At 40.1% G+C, this 22349-nt stretch overlaps 1 protein-coding gene across 15 annotated transcripts in view; it reads right to left on the bottom strand.

Moving 5' to 3' along the window:
* LMBR1 (limb development membrane protein 1) overlaps nt 1–22349 on the bottom strand; it is a 173386-nt gene that overhangs the window by 117708 nt on the left and 33329 nt on the right. For 14 of the 15 annotated variants that reach the window (XM_070516867.1, XM_044765659.2, XM_044765655.2 and 11 more), the window contains exons 2-4: nt 21118–21190; nt 18942–18981; nt 12016–12155 (exon numbers count right to left, since the gene is read on the bottom strand). In XM_070516867.1, the coding sequence (XP_070372968.1) occupies nt 12016–12155; nt 18942–18981; nt 21118–21190 (253 nt within the window). The remainder of the gene's footprint in view (nt 1–12015; nt 12156–18941; nt 18982–21117; nt 21191–22349) is intronic. The other variant, XM_044765663.2, reaches the window with a different exon arrangement.

Consider the following 22349-nt stretch of genomic DNA (forward strand, 5'->3'; position numbering starts at 1 on the left):
CCCATGTGTCCAAAATCCAAACACTGTATTTAAGCCAAACTAAATATATTTACACATGCTAAAGCATTATTGACACATATTTTAGCCTCTAATCCATATGTGATTTACACATTAAAGGCACAATCAAAAACATCCATACTGACAACTTTTTAGGCTAAGTCATTAAATTTCTTTTCAAATTAAGTTTGTTTTTCACCAAAGTATTCCTAATGATACAATTAATAACTGTTATTCATTCAATGAATCTTTATTGAACATTTCCAGTGTGAAAGTACTGGAACAGGTGCTCCAAAAGAGATCAAGAATTTAAGACTAATCTGAGTCCTCAAAGAATTCAGAATAAATTCAGGAATAGTTTTACCAAAAGAAATAATAATTCTAAGAAAATCTCATGTCACAAGATGATAAATGACTGACAAACAAATATGGATGATATAAGTGCACTGGGGTAAAGGAAATAATCAGCCTTTTTGGGGACTACTAAACACTGGCCCTGAACTGACACTAACTCCAGTAGACCAAAAATGTCAGTGTGGTCCACCAGTCAGAGCAGGGGCTTACAGAGTTAGGTAGGCAACGGAGTTACAGCTCAGCTCTCATGTGTCTTAGAGTGGGTCCTTGAACCCTCTCTGTAGTTCCAGTTCCAGAACGATAACGGGAATAGACATTTCAAACTCTGCAAGAATCTCCACACTGACCTGGGAAATGAGGGCTATTACAGTAGGAAAGGCCAAGTGGAAGCCACCAGAACTGCCTCTAACTGGGAAAACAGTAAACCAAAAGCAATACTGCATCCCTGAAGGGAATACAGAGACGAGTGCCACCATCAAGGACTTGAAAGATGCAGGGGTGTTGATTCTCACGTCCCCAAGACAGATGGATCCTGGAGAATGACAGTGGATTACTGTAAGCTTAACCAGGTGGTGACTCCAACTGCAGCTGTTGCACCAGATATGGCTTCACTGCTTGAGTAAATTAACACATCTCCTTGCATCTGGTACGTGGCCACTGATATGACAAATGCTTTTTTCTCCATCCCTGTCCATAGGGCCCACCAGAAGTGGTTTGCTTTCAGCTGGCAAGGCCAGCAATGTACCTTCACTGCCCTACCTCAGGGGTATATCAACTCTCCAGCTCTGTCATAAATGAATTCACAAGGATATTGATTCCTTTTACCTTCCACAAGGTATCACACTGGCCCACCATATTGATGACATTTTGCTGACTGGACCTAGTAAGCAAGAACTAACAACTCCTCTAGACTTATTGGTGAGACATTTTCATGTCAGAGGGTGGGAAACAAATCCAACAAAAATCCAGGGGCCTTCTACCTCAATGAAATTTCTAGGAGTCCAATGTTGAGGAGCATGTTGAGACATCCCTTCTAAGGTGAGGGATAAGTTGTTGCATCTGGCCACTCTTACAACCAAAAAAGAGGCAAAATGCCTAGTGGGCCTCTTTGGATTTTGAAGGCAACATATTCCTCAATTCAAGGTGTTACTCTAGTCCATTTAATGAGTGACATGAAAAACTGCTAGTTTTGAGTGGGGCCCAAGAAAAGAGGAAGCGCTACAAGTCCAGGCTGCTGTGAAAGCTTCTCTGCCCTTGGGCCATATTATGCAGCAGCTCCAATGGTGCCTGAGGTTTCAGTGGCAGACAGGGATGCTGTCTGGCCCTTTGTCAGGCCTCTACATATGAATTGCAGTGCAGGCCATTAGGATTTCAGAGTAAAGCTAAGCCATCCTCCGTGGATTAACTACTATCCTGAGAAATGGCTTTTAGCCTGCTACTGGGCCTCAGTCGAGACTGAACACCTGACCATGGGCCACCAACTTACCATCCAACCTGAGCTGCCCATTGTGAACTGGGTGTTATCTGACCCACCAAGCCATAAAGTTGGGGATGCACAGCAACACTCCATCATCAAATGGCAGTGGTACATATATATACAATCAGGCCCAAGTAGGCCCTGAAGGCACAAGCTACATGAAGAAGTGGCCCAAGTTCCCATGGCCCCTACTCCTGCTACACTGCCTTGTCTCTCCCAGGCTGCACCTGGAGCCTCATGGGGCGTTCTCAATGTCAGCTGATCTGACAGAGGAAGAGAAGCCTCAGGCCTGGTTACAGATGGCTCTGCACGATATGCAGGCACCACCTGAAAGCAGACAGCTGCAGCACTACTGCAGCCCCTTTCTGGGACATTCCTGAAAGACAGTGGTAAAGGGAAAACTCCTAGTGGGCAGACCTCCCAGCAGTGCACCCGGCTGTTCACTCTGCGTGGAAGGAGAAATGGTGAGATGTGTGATTATACACTGACTCCTGGGCTGTGGCCATGGTTTGGCTGGATGGTCAGGGACTTGGAAGGAAGATGATTGGAAAATTGGTGACAAGGAAATATGAGGAAGAGGTATGCAGACAGACCTCTCTGAATGGTAAAAAAAAAAAAAAAGTGAAGATATTTGTATCCCATGTGCCTGCTCATCAAAGGATGCGCTCAGCAGAGGAGGACTTTAACAATCAAGTGGATAGATGATGAGTTCTGTCAGCACCAGTCAGCTTCTTTCCCCAGCCACCTCTCTCATCACCCAAGGGGCTCATGAACAAAGTGGCCATGGTGGCAGGGGTGGAGAATATGCATGGGCTCAGTATGACAGACTTTCACTCACGAAAGCTGATCTGGTTGTGGCCAACACTGAGTGCCCAATCTGTTAGCAGCAGAGACCAACACTGAGCACCCAATATGGCACCATTCCCTGGGGTTATCAGCCATCCACCTGGGGGCAGGTTGATTGCACTGGACCACACCCATCCTGGAAAGGGCAGCGTTTTGTCCTTACTGGAACAAACACTTAATCTGGATACAGATTTGCCTTCCCTGCACACAATGCTCCTGCCAAAACTACCATCCACAGACTTATTCACCATGTGGTATCCCACACAGCATTGCTTCTGGTCAAGGAACTCACTTCACAGCAAAAGAAGTGCTACAACAGGCCCATGCTCTTGGAATTCATTGGTCTTGCCATGTTCCCCACCATCCTGAAGTAGCTGGCTTAACAGAATGGTGGAATGGGCTTCTGAAGACTCTGACAGTGCCAGCTAAGTGGCAATACCTTGCAGGGCCGGGGCAAGGTTCTCCAGAAGGTTGTATATGCTGAGTTTGCAGTGAATACACGGTGGTGTTTCTCCTATAGCCAGTTTTCTCGCAAATTTCAGGAATCATGGGGTAGAAATGGGAGTGGCACCACTCACCATTACCCCTAGTCACCCACTAGCAAAATTTTTGTTTCCTGCCCCTGTGACCTTATGTTCTGCTGGCCTAGAGGTTTTGGCTCTAAATGGAGCAATGCTTCCACCAGGAGACATATCAATGATTCTGCCACCCATCCACTTTGGGCTCCTGATGCCTCTAAATTAACATCAAGGAAGGGAGCTACAGTGCTGGCTGGGGTGATTGATCTTGACTACCAGGGGAAATTGGACTACGATTCCACAATGGAGGTAAGGAAGAGTATGTCTAGAACACAGGAGATCCCTTATAGTGTCTCTTAGTATTTCCATGCCCTGTGATGAAGGTCAATAGAAAACTACAACAACTCAATCTAGGCAGGATTACTAATGGCCTAGACCCTTCAGGAATGAAGATCTGGGTCATCCTACCAGGTAAAGAGCTACAAGTAGCTGAGACGCTTGCTGGAAGCAAAGGAAATACAGAATAGGTAGTGGAAGAAGGTAATTATAAATACCAGCTATGACCAGGTGAACAGTTACAGCAATGAGTGCTGTAAGTGTCATGAGTATTTCCTCCTTAGTTTTATTACAAATGTTTGTGTGTGTGTGTGTGTACACATATATTAGGCAAATTACCTTGTTTTTGTGAAAGATGAAATGAGTGGAGCATATTAAAACAGAACCAAAGCAGCCATTTCAGAGGAACTGCCTTGCACATCTTGTCTGCTCTCTCTTCCAAACTTGACCAAAACACCAACACTGCAAGAGGTCAGTAAGGATTCCTGCTTATAAGGATTGATGAAATTGAACTTTGCTGATGACCAAATCGCTAACCAACCAATGAAGTACAAACCTAGCCTTACCTCATCTAGCACCAATGAACTCATCTTTAATATAACTTATCTCACCTTCCTCCCTTTTTCCCATAAAAACCCTGAGCCCCTCTCCTGTAATTGGGACATTATTTGGATTTCTACCTCAATCTATGCTCCCTGAATTCCAATTCTTTGATCCCAAATAAACGCTTTGCCTCTTAAACTGGCTTCTGTTTTTGTAGGTTGACATATGGTGTCAGAAGTGAGATCTGAAGTGATTTCACCTTCGTAGACCAGCATCCCCTGGAAACAGGTTTGGTACCAACACAAGCCCCTTTCTGTGCTCAGCCGCTTCCACAGACAGCCAACTCCTCTGATCATGGGAACTCTCAGGCTCAAATCTCCTTTCCATTGGTTGAAGTCAATGCCCTTTTTTTAGGGATTGGGAGCAAGTGCCCAGGAGACTATTGTCTCAGTGCCAGCATGACAGTCACTGCTGCAGGAGGGGACTCCTTCAGCTGTTTTCCTTAGTCGGTGAGTGCTCTAACCAAGTTAAGAGATTTTCCTGTGGTCATTTTTGTTTGTGCACTCTTCTTTACCATGGAACTTTCATTTTCTAAAGTTTCCTGAGAAAAGCTTCTCCCTCCAGCTGATTTTATATTTAAAAATGACGGTCTTTCCTCTTGTAAATTTCTGTCCCAGTGGACCAATAATACTAAAGATAATTTAAAATGACAGTGGCCACTTTGAAGCTCCATCTTTAATTTCTAAAGAGTCAAGTGCGCCACCTTGCAGCACACCTGCTTAAAACTATGGTCTTGGAAACTGTAAATATTTACAAAGAACAGTAAAATCTTACTAAGCTTGTTTAGTGCTCTGAGAGCTTGGCTTTGTAACCATCAGGTCGGAGGCCCCAAAATATGGTCCAACAAAAATGTACGTTGCATCCCATTTGCATTCAAAATATGGCTGGACAGAAGTGCGAACTGGACTCCATTTGCAGCTGGCATCCTACCAAGCTGCTGCCAGCCTTAGGGGAATTACACTGGCCATCAGAAGGAATGCTCCAATTAGATAAGAGCTTTTAAGAAATGCACTTAAAAGTAAAGGCTTCAAAATTCCAAAATAGCCTTATTGAAAGTTTTGTTGCAAAATGCTAATGAAAAATTAAGATATAAGAGGTACCTAAAAGAAAAGACCATACAAAAGTCTGTTAATGGCTGTACAGACCCTCTATATCTACCTTGAAAGGAAGGCCCCTGTATGGGTTCCTTCCAGAGTTAGGACTCTGGTTTACTGGTTAGGTTTTTCTGGTAAACTGCTGTTATTCCCTTAAAAAGTCAGGGAGAAACTAAAATTAAAAATTAATGGAGGGGCTGGCCCCGTGGCCGAGTGGTTAAGTTCGCGCACTCCGCAGCAGGCGGCCCAGTGTTTCGTTGGTTCGAATCCTGGGCGCGGACATGGCACTGCTCATCAGACCACGCTGAGGCAGCGTCCCACATGCCACAACTAGAAGAACCCACAACGAAGAATACACAACTATGTACCGGGGGGCTTTGGGGAGAAAAAGGAAAAAATAAAATCTTTAAAAAAAAAAAAAAAATTAATGGAGTTATTTGATACTGCCAGGAATATTTACTGTTTGTCCTGGCTGAAACCTGATAAGATATTTGAAAGGATTTAGTAATTTATGATGAGAAATTTGGCCAAATTGGAAGCTGAATTCACAGCCCGATAGTTTTTTTTATAGGCCTTCTTTCCTAATTTAAAATAAAACTATGTACCCAGAGAGAAAGAAGCAAATTAGGAATGACGTAGTTGGACAGGAAGACCAAACTATAATGCCATTTAAGTTACAATTTCTGAGGAATTGAGGGCAACTTTCCTTATCTCGCAAATCTTTGCAAAACCAGAAATGCAGCTCTAGAGGCAGTTCAGATTCCACCCAGTCCCTTTGACGAATTCCAAAAACCTCTCTTATTTATCTCAAAAAGCTTGCAACCTCTCTGGGAACTGTCATCCAGATAATCACCAATTTCTAGGACTGAAGGAAAAAAAAAAGAAAAAAACGGTTATAGAAAACACCCTTGCCCAAAATCTAGCATCTTGTGTCTTCTCCATAAATATTAGCAGAAAAAAGCTTTAGCCAACTAAGCAGAGAATCTTAATTTATTCAATCTGCCACAAACAAAATTTGGATTCAATTATTCTTTCATAACTAGTGATCTCTGTGTTACTGTACCTGATTTATGGCAGTATTTTTAAAACAATAGCTGTGGGATCTCTATGTATGTGTCCACATATATGTATGTTATACATGTGTGATAGTTTTCTACCTCCAGACGGTATAATTTCTAAAGGAGCTCTATTAAATTGGCTTAAAGTAAGCACTTACATAAATTATTTCTAAATGTAATAGAAATTAGCCCATATGAATTTCAATATCATGTAATCTAGGAAAACATTTGGCACTAAAGCTAATTTAAGTTTGTTATCTTCAGAGTTATAAGCATTAAATATAAAACTTTTGTTCTACCGAGGTTTACCAAAAGCCAAATAAATTTATGTTATCTATGTTACAAAATTTGGCAACAAAAAATTTTGGCTGCCTTTGTCTACTGTCTCATGAAATTTTTGTAGGTAATCTAAACATAATTATTGGGAACAAGTAAACTAAATAGTTGTAACTAAGATTAAAGGGTTTTTAGGTGAACTTTTTAATAATAATTATGTGTTATGGTACATGTACTTAAAAATTAACTTCAAAACCTTTTGGTAACTGGAAACCTCACAGTTTTGCTAAATTAAGTTAAATTATAAAAACTTACTGATCTAGATCATTTCCAAATAAGATAAAATATTAGACATTAATCCTGAACATAAGTTTACCTACTTTAGGATTCTTATTGCAGAAAAAGTTAAAATATTTGGGTTTATTAATAAATATGTTTTGCACCATGCTGAGAAATTTTCTATGAGAATACACATGTTTCTAGAAAGTATTTCTAAGTCTGCCAATCCACAGAATGCTAATATAAAAGACAATTCATAATTGCTTCTTAGTTTTCACTAAAAATTAAGGCTTCAAAGGGTTAAGAATTCTAATCAATATAGGTGACTAAAGCTACTAAAAATTAGTAAGGGAAACATTTCTGTATACAAGGAAAGTAAGATGTACATTTTCAGTAAAGAAGGTATAAGGAAGGGAGAAATTTCTGCTTGTTTTGCTAAGAAAGTAAATTGTCCTCAAGTACTAGGAAGGAGGAAAGGTGTGGGACAAATTCTGAATGTGAAAAAGAAAGTTATACAAGGTCTGTGGAAGACAAACCCTGAGGAAAGAGTTTTGTCCTTGGTCTAGTTGACTAAGATTGAAATGAATTAAGTAGATGAGTTTTAATATCAAAAGTAAGCTAGTGAAAAATTAAAATTTGGTTTTCTCTCTCTTAAAAAGACAGTTTTCTTGAACTTTTAGTCTGTTCTTGATAAAGAGATTATGACGGGTTTTTTTTCAGCTTTGAGTAGCCTACCAAAAAGTCAGGGATTCTATGTTTTATCAAAATAAATTTCCTGTACTGTTTTTATCAGGTCTTTAATCACAAGAGTTAATGGTTTTCTTACAACTATTTAAATTTCTGTATTTGCCTGAAAATCTTTTACTGTCACTTTGGTTAAACAGATAATTAAGTACTGTTTCATACTGATCTATGATCCTATTTGACCAAGCATTCTAAAATCTTTTGATATTTTTGACAAAGCTACCAAAACTCAAATTTTTTTAAAAAGTCTTTCTTTTGATCTGAAAGTAACTTGCAGAATTTCCAGCAGGCCCCTGGGACTTCTCAAAGAATATGACCACTCTTCTTATAAAGAGGGAAATACTAAACTACTTAGGCTTGTTTGGTATGTTAAATTACATGGGAAACATTGTCAAATAAGTGATGATGAGCCTCCTTTATGGATATCTTGCATGCATATATGTTATTAGCATAAGCATTTTAGAAATTATGTGAAATTTTAAAAATTTCTAGTATGTCCTGGCAGAATGTTATCACTTGCAATTCTAGTTATCTTAAAATGTTATATGTCACAGAAATAACCAAACTTCCTTGTCAATTGCATTATAATTTTAAGTCTTTTATCATCTATAGATAGTTATTGTTTATTCTGATGCTTTTGCAAATATGTTTTCTTCTCAGAGAGATTCATGGCAAGGCCTCTGACACTCTAGAATACAGGTTTCTGATAAACTGTCAGATCATAAAACTGAATTGGGTAAGAAATTACAGAACTGTAATGGAGAAATTGATGGCTTCATATAACTGCTAACAAAAGATCAAGAACTGATTACGTGGGACTACGTGAACCAAGGAGGATGCTCTAACATTTTATTTTTCCAGATTTAAAGAAATCTTTTCTCTTAAGCTATCAAAAATTTGGTAAGATATACCTTTGTGAACAAATATGAAACATTTACTTTTCTCCCTACCTGATCCCTTTAGAATCAGAAACTCTTAGTGAGTATTCTTATTTTCACTTAAATAATCAGGCCAAGTTTTTTTTGTTTTTGTTTGTTCGTTCATTTGAGGAAGATTAGCTGTGAGCTAACATTCACTGCCAATCCTCCTCTTTTTGCTGAGGAAGACTAGCTCTGAGCTAACATCTGTGCCCATCTTCCTCTACTTGATATGTAGCACACCTGCCACAGCGTGGCTTGATAAGTGGTGTGTAGGTCCACACCTGGGATCCAAACTGGTGAACCCTGGGCCACCAAAGCAGAGCACACAAACTCAACAGTTACACCACTGGGCCAGCCCCAGGCCAAGTTTCTAATATAAACAAATTAGTTTTACCATGATTAACTTTGGTTAAAAAAAAAAAAAATGATGGTAATTGTGGAGAGATAAATTATGTTACACCTTTGTAGATGCTGGATTCTAGACCTATTAACTGTATTTAAGGTTTTGTTACATACCTATAGACTGGCCTCAGGTATTGCCTTTAGTCTTGCAGTGCCCTCTTTAGAAAACATGAACTGACACCACATGGGATGGTCACTAGCAGGATCAGTGTCTCTTGGTATGCTACTCATGCTACTGTGACCAGCTACTGTAAGTCTCTGATGTCTTATGCTCAAGCCTACCATCAACAGGTTAAGGAAGCTTTCCTGGATTCTAATTTAAAGAATGCTATTGGTCAGAGTCTGGAGCCTGCTGTCTGCATATTCTGGATATGAGACCAGAAGAAGACAGCCCTAGAGCCCCACTGGAAAGGACCTTATGAAGTGCTCCTAACTACTGACACTGCTGCAGAACTAGAAGGCAGTGAACCTTGGAGATACATCTCACATTTAAAAAGGTCTGCACCTGACATCTGGTCCTGTACAAACACTGGAGGCTTCCAAATCAAACTGACTAGGAAAAGAAGCTGCCAACATCTGAGGCAGATCGCTTTCCCAAGATGGCCAGACCAGGCCTGCATACCTTTCATTTGCTGTTGTTTCTTACCTCATTTTCTCCTTCTCTTTCTTGGAAAGACAATACTATTATCCACATCTCCCAACGTATCACAAAAGGTGGAAATCTTTCTGACTGTTGGGTTTCTCATCAAAAGCCTCATTCTGTCCACGAATCTAGAGAATCCTTTAGTACATTTAATTAACAATCTCTCTTCCATTCCTCCCCTGATTCATTGTACTAAGTGTCTAGAACTTCTCATCTAACTAATCAAACCTCCAGAGATTTAAGAGGTGACATTTGTAACTGTTGTAAATACCTCATTGTACTTGGGTGAACACCTCTGGAAAGGCAGAAACAGAAGCAGACAGAATATGGGCACAAGCCAAATGGTTAAATGCAGTGCCCACTGACATCCTGTGGTTCTTGGATCTCTAGAGCTGGCTGCCCTCAGACACTGCCTCCTGGTTCAGGTCTATTCCCCAATTTGGACTTAGTATTTTGTTTACTATTTTAGAATTCTTGTTGTTGTAAAACTTTGTCTCCTCTGCATAGCCTGACATTATAAAAACACCGGTTGGGTACTGATCACTCAGCACTTTGACCTGATTACTAGGGCTTGTGAAACTCAACATGAGAAACTTCAAGGAACTGAGAAGATATTTACCCTTAAAGGAACTTAATTGGTAGAGCCTTTCTCTACCCTGGAACTCTTGTTGCTCAAATGTGGCCTAATGGGTCCTAAGGAAAGCACTTTCCCTTTTATGTGGAACATGACACACCAGGAATGAGCCTTCATGGCAACAAGGGACCAATGCTCCTGTGACAGCTGATCAGCAATGCTTTCCAATAGTAGATCAGTGATGCTTTCAGAGAAAGATTTTGATCAAAAGGGGGAAAATGTGAAAGATGACATGAGTGGAGCCATATTAAAATAGAGTTAGAGCAGCCACTCCAGAGGAACTGCTTTGCACGTCTTGTTTTCTTTACCTTCCAACCTGGACCAAACCACCAACATTCCAAAGAAGTCAGTAAGGGACAAGGTTACCTTACCTGTTGGACTGATGGAATTGGACTCTGCTGATGACTGGATCACTAACCAATCAACAAAGGACAAGTTTAGCCTTTTGCCTAATGATCGAACCTCTGGCCAATCTATGAAATACCAATCTAGCCTTACCTCATGGAGCACCAATGAACTCTTCTTTAATACAACTTACCTCATCCTCCCTTTTTCCCATAAAAACCCTAGGCCCCTCTCCTCTAAATGGGACACTATTTGGGTTTCTACCTGAACCTGTGCTCCCCAAAACGCAACTGTTTGATCCCAAATATACATTCTGCCTCTTAAACTGGTTTCTGTTTTTGTAGGTTGACAGAACCATTTTTTAAAAATGAGGAAAAAAGGGAGTATTTGTCACATTTCAGGAAGGGACAGGATCTTCTAAACACAAAAACAATTAGAGAAATCAAAGGAAGAGGAAGACTGGACAACATAAAAATGTAAAAATTCTGTAAATCAAAAAAAACAAATAAAATTAAAAAGCAAAATAACAACTAGAAAAACATATTTACAAAAATCAAATACAATGCTGCTGTGCTTCACACATAAAGTAAGATCACATAATTCAATATGAAGAAAAACGAGGGGTAAGGGGCAATGAAACACATAAAGAAGATCTATGCCTAGGTCTTTTATACATTTTATAAGTTAAAATTCAAAGTCCTACCTCACTAAAAATTTTGAGAAAATGGCAGAGCCAAGATTGGAAGGCAGGTCATTTAGCTTCCAAGCAATATACCATATCGCCTAGAGTAAGTAACTCATTATTTTTTTTTAAAACCACATTAATGTTAAAGTTTGCACTTGACAAAAGAGTTTTTTCCCCCTTTTATCATACATTTTGAAAGGACTAAAGAAACTAATAGCAAATAAATAAAACGAAACTACAGCTTTTTTTAGGTTTTAAATGGAGGTTGAATTCTTCTGACATATCTAGATGAACCAAAATTCTCTCGAATAAAGTTAAATGAAAATGTATTTATCAAAATCATTCTAAGTATAAAAACTGCTTCTTGATTAAGTAAAATAGAAAAGCCATTCACTACTAATGAAGAATAACAATGGTAAGTAAAATCTGATTTTCTGATTTTATTAAGGACTTAAATGGTTTACTGGAGGAATATGCAAATTACAAAAGAAACTAAGAAAAGAAAAATGTAAAAATACAGTACAGTAAAACATTAAAACAGGGGCTGGCCCTGTGGCTGAGTGGTTAAGTTCACGCGCTCCGCTGCAGGCGGCCCAGTGTTTCGTTGGTTCGAATCCTGGGCACGGACATGGCACTGCTCATCAAACCACACTGAGGCAGCATCCCACATGCCACAACTAGAAGGACCCACAACGAAGAATATACAACTATGTACTGGGGGACTTTGGGGAGAAAAAGGAAAAAAATAAAATCTAAAAAAAATTAAAACATTACCTGTGATTACACGAAGCAATAAATACTAACCATGAATGAGGGAGCCATTCAGCCACTGAATGTAGTAGTTCTGAGGAAAAGAGAGCAGGATCTCATTGCTGATGATGGAGAAGGGGAGGAGCAGCACAGCGCCGGCGGAAACCGCTAGGGTGAAGGTGCTCAAAGACAGCCTGCAAGAGAAGGGCCACGTCAACCAGGGAAGACGGAGGGGGCTCAAACAGGACAGACACTCTCACGCTTATTCTTACTGTTTAATCCAAAAGGAATTACATAAGAATTTCATTAACTACATGTAGTTGGGGGGCAAACGATATACATACGACCCCAGAAGTTAAACTAGATGAACTCTAAGACTCCTTACTCTGAAAATATCATTTAGGCTAATGACCAGGCCCTAAAAGACAGATATACTGAAGACAGAATACTTGACACACTTTACAAAGAATAAATTGTAGCCTCATTCCTCTTTTAACTGTAAGCATTTATTTCACAATTGCATTTAATTAGCAACTCTGGCAATATGTGCTAACAGCAATGCAACAACTGCTTCAGGTGAAAACAATACTGGTGAAAGCAGTATGAAAAACAAATTAATTTAAAATGGTTGTTTCAGGGGAAAAAACTTACAAAGCCATTGCCCTGCTACCTCTTAAAATGGGTAAAGGTTAAACAAATTATATCAGGAAACAGTAGAGAACTATTAAACAATATTTAAAACACTGTTTTGTCATTTTTTAAAATAAGATCTCTCTAATATGTACTAATATGGAAAGATGTCTAAAATAAATTAAGTCAAAAAAGCAAACTGAAGAAAAGCATAGACAATAAACACAAAACATGCTCTCCTCCCCCCACCAAAAAAATGCATATATACACACAGGAAAATAGAGGTACAAGAAAAATCTAGCATAATATATGACAATCCTATAAGAGAATGGGATTATAAGGGGCTTTCACTTTCTCAGTTATATATGTCTGATGTGTCTAAAATGTTATATCTAATTTTTTTAAAGATTTTAAAAAGACTAACATGGCAAAGGAAAAGTGAACCTGATTAATACTAGAGATGTAACCTTAATTCAATATCCATCCATTAAAATTAATATAGGAAGAGTGAAATAAATGTAAGAAGAGGCAAGAAAAATCACACTAAATGCTCAAAATACACATCTGGTAGAGTAACTTTGAGGCCAATGCCATCTTGTGGCAAACAACAGAAGTGTTTTCCTAACTTAAAGGCCAAAAACAACCATGAAACCTCCTCTGTTCAGTAAATCATTGATAAATATTTAAATGCAGACCATATGATACATACCAAAAATACAATTCGAATCAGACCTAGGTGAAGTCCATAACTGGTTTTCCTGAATGAACAACCTGTTTCCTGGGAAAAGCACTAGGACAAGTCTTTGTGTCAAGTCCACTGTCAACTCTGGCAGTGCCCAGCCAGTGACCTCAGAGAGCTTCTTTACTTTTGTCCTCGAAAGTCAAACGATGCAGTTATCCTGATCACTCCCACTCCTTCCTTCCAATGCTAAAAGGAAGATCAAATCCACAATCTCACGATTCCAGGTCCTGCACAGCCATCCCAATACACTTTTCCAGACTCCTCTCTCACCATGACAGGCTCCCACACACAGACTTACCTAACTTCCTCACACTTCCAACGTCCGTGGGTTTTATGGCTCAGTAGGCACAGCTGGTTCTCTCCCTAGGGTCCCCCTTTAGGTCACTTGTCCTGTAAAGCATTCCTCAGCATCTCCCTTCTCGCTCCTCTCAGTAAAGTCAGTCCCTCTCCTCCTGGCTATCGTGACACTCTGACCACATACCCAGCAATGAATGCCAACCACAACTTCCAAATCAAACACTGAGACCTATAATGTGACAAAGGAGTAAGCTTATAATGGCAAACAGATGAAGTATTTGAAATTACAAGTGACCCAGAAAATCCTGAACATATGATCACCATAAGTATAACGTTGGCTCTTTCAACAAAAAAACTTTTAGAATCTATTGCATTTCAGGTATTGTGATTGGCCCTAGAGATACAAAAAAGATAATACCATACTCCTAACCGCCCTTGAGCAGCTATGAAGAGAGCTATTCATAAAAGATTGCTGTGATGGAGTTAAATGCTTGGCAAGGGGACCTTATGTAAGGCCAAGTCAATTGGAAAAAAGGTAGTAGTGGTCACTGCTCAGAAAACTAGAGAAAAGTACCCCTCAGAATTGAAGGGCAGTTCCAGAAATGTCGCCTTCTGAAATGGACTTCCTGGTATGGGGTGAAAGAGAAGGGTCTGAGCTTTCAACCTGAGAGTGGGAATGGTGGAGGTGACATCAACTGTGATGGAGAAGGCTGCGGTGTGAGCAGGCTGGAGGGGGAACAAGGAATTCAGCTGTGGACATAGGGGTTAGACATGTCCATGAGGCAGGAATGTCACAGAAGTGACACTTCATACTTCTCTGCAGGCTACCAGGTGGCCTAGGACTTCTGTCTGCCCCATTACTGGTCATGTTCTCTCTGAGCACTGGTCACAGTGCTGTCTGCCAGGACTCTCCATCTAAAGTTACTCTTCCATTTTTTTTTTTTTTTTGAGGAAGATTAGCCCTGAGCTAACATCTGCTGCCAATCCTCCTCTTTTTGCTGAGGAAGACTGGCTCTGAGCTAAGATCCGTGCCCATCTTTCTCTACTTTATATGTGGGACGCCTGCCACAGCATGGCTTGCCAAGCGGTGCCATGTCGGCACCCTGGATCCAAGCCAGCAAACCATGGGCCACCGAAGCGTAACATGTGAACTTAACTGCTGCACCACCGGGCCGGCCCCACTCTTCCCTTTAATTAGTAAGTGTTTTGTGGGAAGCTAAGTGTGAAACTAGGAAAATATCCTGTTACTTGTCACATAATTTATTCACATTGACTTCTGTCAGTTGGACTCAAGATTTTCTATTTATTCTGTGTAGGATCCATTACAATCATTGTTTTGATGCTGAGATTGCCCTGGATTTAGCTGAAAGCCCTTGAAGGCTTCTGTGTCTTTTTGACATGCCTCTCCCACACCCCTACCCCATCATTCTTTGAGCACTTCCCTGTATTCTGGCACTACAAGATGTACAAAATGAGCCTGGAACTTTCCCTATCCTAGCCCTGCAATCAGCCTTTTCCCCAAGGAGCCCTGCTTCCTTTCAGTGGAAAACTGTATTTAGAAGCGAAGTTTGGGGTGCTAAATATACTCATTGCTACTGGAGTGCCATGCTCCCAGGTGCTCTCAGCGGACAGGCAAAGCTAGGGAATATAAGCCTGCACTATGCATACCTGTACATACACGTATCCACATTCACATCCAGATCTGATTCGATAACTTTCTCTATATTGAAAACCAGGTATGCACACTGATACCTCCAAGTCCAATGCATCAACTCAGTGTTCATTTTCGTTTTCTCCCTCTCCCCTAACTGTAACTGGCTCCCATTATCTTTAATGGACCAATCTCCCATATGTGATCAGTCTCCCAACACTCCCACCCTATGCAGAGGTGCGCTCTTGCTCAGGTGACTTCCCAGACACCCTCCCTCCCCACCTCTTGACACCTCATGCCAGGCCATCCCTCTGGAGACACCCTCCTTAGTCTAATTGGGCTCTGCCATCCTGCAAGAATGCTGTCCCCACCCTGCATTAGCTCTGACTCCCTATAGCAGAGCACCCCCTACCTCGTGCCAGGCGACAACCCCTTAGGACGACAACCCATGCCAGTATTTCACCCTGCAGGGAAACTTCCCTCCCTCCTTTCAGATCCTCAGAGCCCACACCAGGTTACCCGCCGGGCTCTGACGCCTGTGCCACGTCTCCCTCCTGCATGGAAACCCTCCTCCCTTGCTCAGGCTCATAAGCCATCCTTAAAAGCAGTTTCAACAGTTAGGCACTGTATTTCTATACCAATTACTTTAACCCAAATAAAATCAAATAACCAGCTGAGAGTAGCTCTCAGAAAATGTAATTTTTGGTTGGGAAAGGCAGAGGGGTTATTTTGGCAGCATAAGTAGATACAAAGAGAGGACAGAACGAAGGCACTCGAGGAGCAAGAGAGAAACCAAAGGTGGATTCTAAAAGGGAGGTGAGAGAGGTTAAGGAAAAGACTTCTCAGTCTGCCGTGGGTGCTTGAGTCAGCTGTGGAGAAGCATCTCTCACGTGGCCACACGGTGCTCGCAGTCACCTACACTCAGGAACTTGGCTGAACTCGCTCTGAAGACTGAGCACTTCCACTTTTTTCTCCTCGTCAAGCACAGCCTTGCATTCTTTCTTCCCCTTCAGTGCCCCCAACAACTCCCTTCAGTGGGAGGAGGTAAGGGGAAGGAAAGAGGGTTAGGCGAGAAGGGAGACAACACCGAATTCACACCTGCTATGCACCAAGCACCCTACCCTAGGTAATTTTTTTTCTTGTTATTTAATCCACACAACAGCACTAAAAGGAGGTGGTAGCTGTAGTTCACATATGGAGAAAATAAATCTTTGCTTCTCAATCTCTTCTGGATTCAAGCTAATCTTGAGTTCAGAATTTGATCCCAGATCTGCCTAACTCTTCAGTTCTCACTCATTCTATCACAGCAGGAAAAAAGGCAGTGAAAGACAAAGAGACCACTGGGTGGGGGGGTTAGGGGGACGGACCAGGTCAGATTCATTCTCTCAGGTGCCCTTCTCCTCCAGGTTTCCCCCTCCTGACTTTATTGTAAGTGACACCCAACTACCTTCAGGAAGAAGAGGTCTGTGTGTGCCACCATGATGCAGAAACCACCTGCTGGGAAAACCCAGACCCCTTGGACATGCCTCGCCAGCCCATGTGAAAGCAGGTAAAGCAGGCAGGGCCTCTGCTGAGCACTGCCACAAGGAAACAGCCATATTTTCATAAAATGCACTGCCAAGGGTAAAAAGCCAAAGTGATGTGTTCTTGTCTATTTATAAATTATTGATCTACAAATGCATTTAAGTAGATTTACCACCAAAAGTGGAACACAGACTAAATGGAGAGGAAAGAGGCACATATCTCACAGGCACTTCATATCTAGAGGTTTCACTGAGAAAGAATTAATATCTGCCCTTTAGTCGGTCAGTGATTCACTATGGCTTTCAGAGGTAAGTGAAGTGAATTATTCTGTTTCCACAGGAGCAGTAATTTTGACAGAGAAAAATGATTCACTTAAGAATTTTCACAAATGTCATGGTGCTAGGAATACAACTAAGACCCTTAATCCTGTAAATTTAAACCAAGTTATTTAAACCAAGTTATCCTGTAAGTTTTAAACCCACAGAGCAAGATTTCCCAGTATGAAGTTACAGTTGTTTTCCCTAGGGCATTTAAAATAATTTATATTACCAAATCTAGTAAAGCAGAGTCCATTTATATTCATTTTTCAGTTGTAAATCAAATCTGCCCTACTGAAGTCATTTATTTCTTCAAAGTTTTTATTTTTTAGGGTGAAATTCACATAAAATAAAGCATCTTAAAGTGAGCAATTCAGTAGCATTTAGTGCATTCACAGTGTTGAGCAACCACCATCTCTTTCTAGTTCCAGAACCTTTTCATCACCCCAAAACAAAACTTCATATCCATTAAGCACTTGCTCCCCATTCTCCCCTCCCCTCAGCTCCTGGTAACCATCAGTCTGCTCTTGATGAGTTTACCTATTCCGAATTTCTCATAAATGGAATCACACACTATGTGACCTTTTCGTCTGGCTTCTTTCACTTAGCATAATGTTTTTGAGGTTCAACCATGCTGTGGCAAATGTCAGTACTTCACTCCTTTTTATGGCTGAATAATATTGCAGTGCATGTGAAAGCATGCATGCAGGTGTGCGGGTGTGTATAAGTGCGTGTGAGTACATGCAGTCTCTCTTTCCCTCCTCCCCTTTCCTCACCTCCTGTCTCCTGCCCCTGAGCAAAAGATGCAGAATCTAACACTCATCATGAAGAAACATCAGACAGAGCCAAATAACTGGCCTGTAGTCTTCAAAAGTATCAAGATCAGGGAAGTCAAGGAAATACTGAAGACGTATTTCAGTCTGCCAGGAACTAAAGGGACGTGACAACTACCTGCAGTGTGTGATTCCAAACTGGATCCTTTTGCTACAAAGGACATTATTGGGACAACTGGTAAATTGGAGTGGGGCATGAGTGGTACTGTATAAACGATGATTTCATGATGTTGATGGTTGTATGGTAGATTCATAGGAGAATGCACTATTTACAGGAATTATTTTGCAACCATCCTGAGGAAATGGAACATCAGGTCAGCAACTTCTCAAACAGTTCAGATAAAAAAAGGCTCTTTGAATTACACTTCCAACTTTTCTATAAATTTGGGACTCTTTCAAAAAATTTTTAAAGTATCAACCAAAAATTCCTGGAATACAAACACTCTCCTATGTAGGTATATATCTACATAATTTCAAACTTTAATCAACCAAAATCTGATAGAAAGGAATTCATTGGTTTCCATCCAGTTTGATACCTCAAAAAAATTAAAGAGTATTTCCATCGCATATCATCAGCATACATAAGTAGAATGAGAGCAATAAGGAACCTAAAAAGACTGTCTGGGTCCCTCTCCCTGTCCCAAGACCATCACGGTCTTCCCAGTAGACCACTCAAACAGCTGCGAGCTTTCTTTTTATGGCTCAGCAATTTTCCCAACCTTGAGCCTATTTCCTGACTAAATCCTCTGAAGATAAAATCTGTTGGCTCCTTAAATAAGCAAATTTTAACAGGAGATAATCAATCCTCAATTATTCATGTATATTTGGTTATGTGTGCCTTCTGAGCACAGGATTAATATTGATAAAAGGTGTTGAAATACTTCAGATGAACTTTTTCCATATTTCGGCCCAAAAGATAGAATTAAATTTTGAGAATTTACGACTTCAGAATTAGAAACAGAACAATTAAACTTTAAAATACATACGAAATCCTGTTGACTATGGCATCTTCATCTTCTTGTTCATCTGCAAAAACATTTAAGGTATTAATTTTTATCATCCAACAAAATGTTTTATTTACTAAAAATATAAACTTAAAAAAGCAATTACTGAATAAAAGCAATTTTCAAAAAGTAATGTGTTTACTTCAGCACAGATCCAAAATTAAATCTCATTAAACCAGATAGGATACAATATGGTTAGAGAATAGAGTGTTTTGATTAATCAAAAGTTCTCATTAACAAAACTACCATATGTAAACTAAAATTTTCCATTTATTTAGTGCTCAAGAAAATAAAACTTAGTGGACCTTTAGAACCACTATCAAGTTTATTGTTATACAATGTAAATGAAATTGCTAATAAATGAAATTTTCTGGTTGATAACAGCCAAAAAAAATTTTACTATAAAATTAAAATTCAGAATCTTACAACCCATGTACCTTTCTATAATTTGAGTATGTCATTAGTAACGGTAATACTGAGGATTCTCTCGGACCATCCCAAACTACTGTGGATACCATGGCCTCAACATTCCACCATAACTGTTAAGTTACAGACTGAACTATACCAAGTTTGACATATCCTTTTAATAGCAGATGGTCCCTGCTCCAGTACTCATTCACCCTCCCCCTCCCTCTCTCTCATGCTGTCAGCCATCTTTTTTGTCCTCCCACACAAACTTACCAGCTAGAGAAACTATGACCCAATTATAAGAATATTGCACAACACCTCTGGCCCCTCCTTCTTCTCAATACCTAACTAGGGCTGTCCTCAAAGCCTCTCTCTGTAGGTCTCTGGCATTTTGAGCACCCACCTGCTTCAGTGTCATGGTGTATTTGGGCCATTCTCTTAGTCCAGTCTCCAGTCTTAATTATAGGCTACCCAAAATAGTTTTACAGCCAAAGGGACCACAAAATAACACAGTCACAGTTAATTTTTATACTGTTGTGCCCATATCCAATCAAATCTTGAAGAATGTGTTAATAACTCCATATCCATTCCAATTGTATTCCCAACACTCTACCAACCAGGTCCACAGTCCTCACCACCTCCACCCCACAATTACTCTAAAAAGCATCTAATAAATCTCCAAGTTTCCTGCTCATCACCTAATTTCCCCTAAAATATTGCATTTATATTCATTCATTCTCTCTCTCTCCCTCTTTCTGTGTCCATAATCTATGAAACCGGATGCCAAAACATCTTTAAAAATAGCTAAGATACTGTCTTGGATCCCAGGTCTTCAAAATTTTGAGAGATTATAGAATCCAAGGAGTATTTCAGTGTAGTCACAGAGCCAAGTAAATAGTACTAAAGTAAGGCACTAGACTATTTCCTGATTTCTTTCAAAAATCTGACAAGTTTAGGGGCCAGCCCGGGGGCATAGTAGTTCATTTCACATGCTCTGCTTCGGCGGCCCAGGGTTCGCAGGTTCAGATCCTGGGCTCAGACCTACGCACCGCTTATCAAGCCACACTGTGGCAGGCATCTCACATACAAGATAGAGGAAGATGGGAACAGATGCTAGCTCAGGGCCAGTCCTCCTCAGCAAAAAGAGGAGGTTTGGCGGCAGAGGTTAGCTGAGGGCTAATCTTCCTCAAAAAAAAAAAAAAAGAGTCTGACAAGTTTAATATGATAACATAAGGAATCTTTAACATATGGAATCCTTAAGTATTCAAATGGCACCTACTATTAGCCCGCATCACAGGTGGAAAATCCTGCAAGGATTATACAAGATAATACATAACTGAATACTAAATGGTCTTATGGAGATTCTAAATTCTACATCGCTTTAGAGAAAGGAAAGATATTCTGGTAGTCTGAGAAAGGATGGGGTGGGGGTGAGTATGTTCAAAGTCAGAGCCAGTCACAAGGAACCAAGTACCCTCATAAACTGGAATGCCCCTCATACTGAACAGCCCCACACTCTTCTTAGTTGGACACAAGAATGCTGATAAACAAGGGTTGTGGTCTAAGAGGATGACCTTATGAGCAGTCAGAGTCCCTGGACGTTATTCTTAGTGCTCTTCACACCAGGCAACTGCTGGCTTCAGTCACGAGCACACTGAATATACTACCACACTGACAGGCACTGTGCAGCCCATGTACCATAGACCTCAAGCACAAGAATCAAAGTTTTAATTACAATGTTTCTACTTGCCTGATTTTCTCTTGTATCTTGTAATGATGAAGTAGGAAACTACATAGAGAATGGCAAAAAGAAGGAAACATATCTGAAAGAAAACAAAGTTAACAGATCATTTACATTTTTTGCATATCTTTTCTTAAATAATAGAAGATACATCTTTGGTATTTATAGAAAAAAGGATTCTATTACAAAGTAAAAACTTCAGATATTTTGCTAATGTAAAGTTTTGATGAAATATTAATTTACATAAACTAGTCAGCCCAGTTTAATTACAGAAAAAAAAATGTCAAATGAAGATTTTTCTTTTCTTAACTTGACCAAATTGCTTTCAAAATCATGTGGAAACATAAAGAAGCAGACCATCTCTGACAATCCTGAAAAACAAAGTCAATGAGAGGCTACTATCCCTACCAAATATTAAAACATATCATAAAGCCTCAATCACATTTAAAGAATGTACTGGCACCAAAACTTGACAGATCTATGAAAGAGATTCTATTATATAAAAATTTACATAATTGGTTATACATACAAGAGGCATCACAAACCAATGTGGGAAGGGAATAATTATTCAATAAATATACCATATATCAAAATAAAAAAATCTCTTGTTGAACTGCTGTTTAATATTAAATTCCATTTCATTTCAATCAGATCTAGGGAATGATAGGCAAAAAAGGATGGGTCAAGGACTAGAGATCTTATGATAGTCAAAGACCAAGTGTGCTGGAAATAAAGGCTTATTAGAGCTGTGGACCATGGTAAAAATACTTTGAAGATTCTCAAATGAAACCACTGCAAGTGATGAACAAGTCTAGGGAGCACCCCATGCATGAATTTCTGAAGAAGGGTTGGTGGCCATATGACTGACAACAACCCTGGACCTAGGTGGTGGACATCCACCATACAATGTCATCTGGCAAATGACAAAATGAGAATGCAGAGGAAGACTACGAGCCTCATGCCAAAGCCTTCCCAATATATGTAGGAAAGTGACAAGAGACATTATTGACACTGACCAACAGGAGCAAAGCATCAAGAGCATCAAAGATGGCCCACTGCTGGGAGCCTGTAAGGAGTTCCAGGTAGGTAAGCGAATGTTAACACCAAGACCAACTCCTCCCAAAATCCTTTGGAGTATGAGATGGGTCAAAAAGGAAAACCAGTTATTGCTGAAGAAATGTAAATAGAGGGTCTTCTGAGAAGAAGTTGAAGATCAGGGGGAAACTGTTTACAATGGAATG

Source organism: Equus asinus, chromosome 1 (assembly GCF_041296235.1).
Source record: "Equus asinus isolate D_3611 breed Donkey chromosome 1, EquAss-T2T_v2, whole genome shotgun sequence".
Classification (NCBI taxonomy): Eukaryota; Metazoa; Chordata; class Mammalia; order Perissodactyla; family Equidae; genus Equus; species Equus asinus.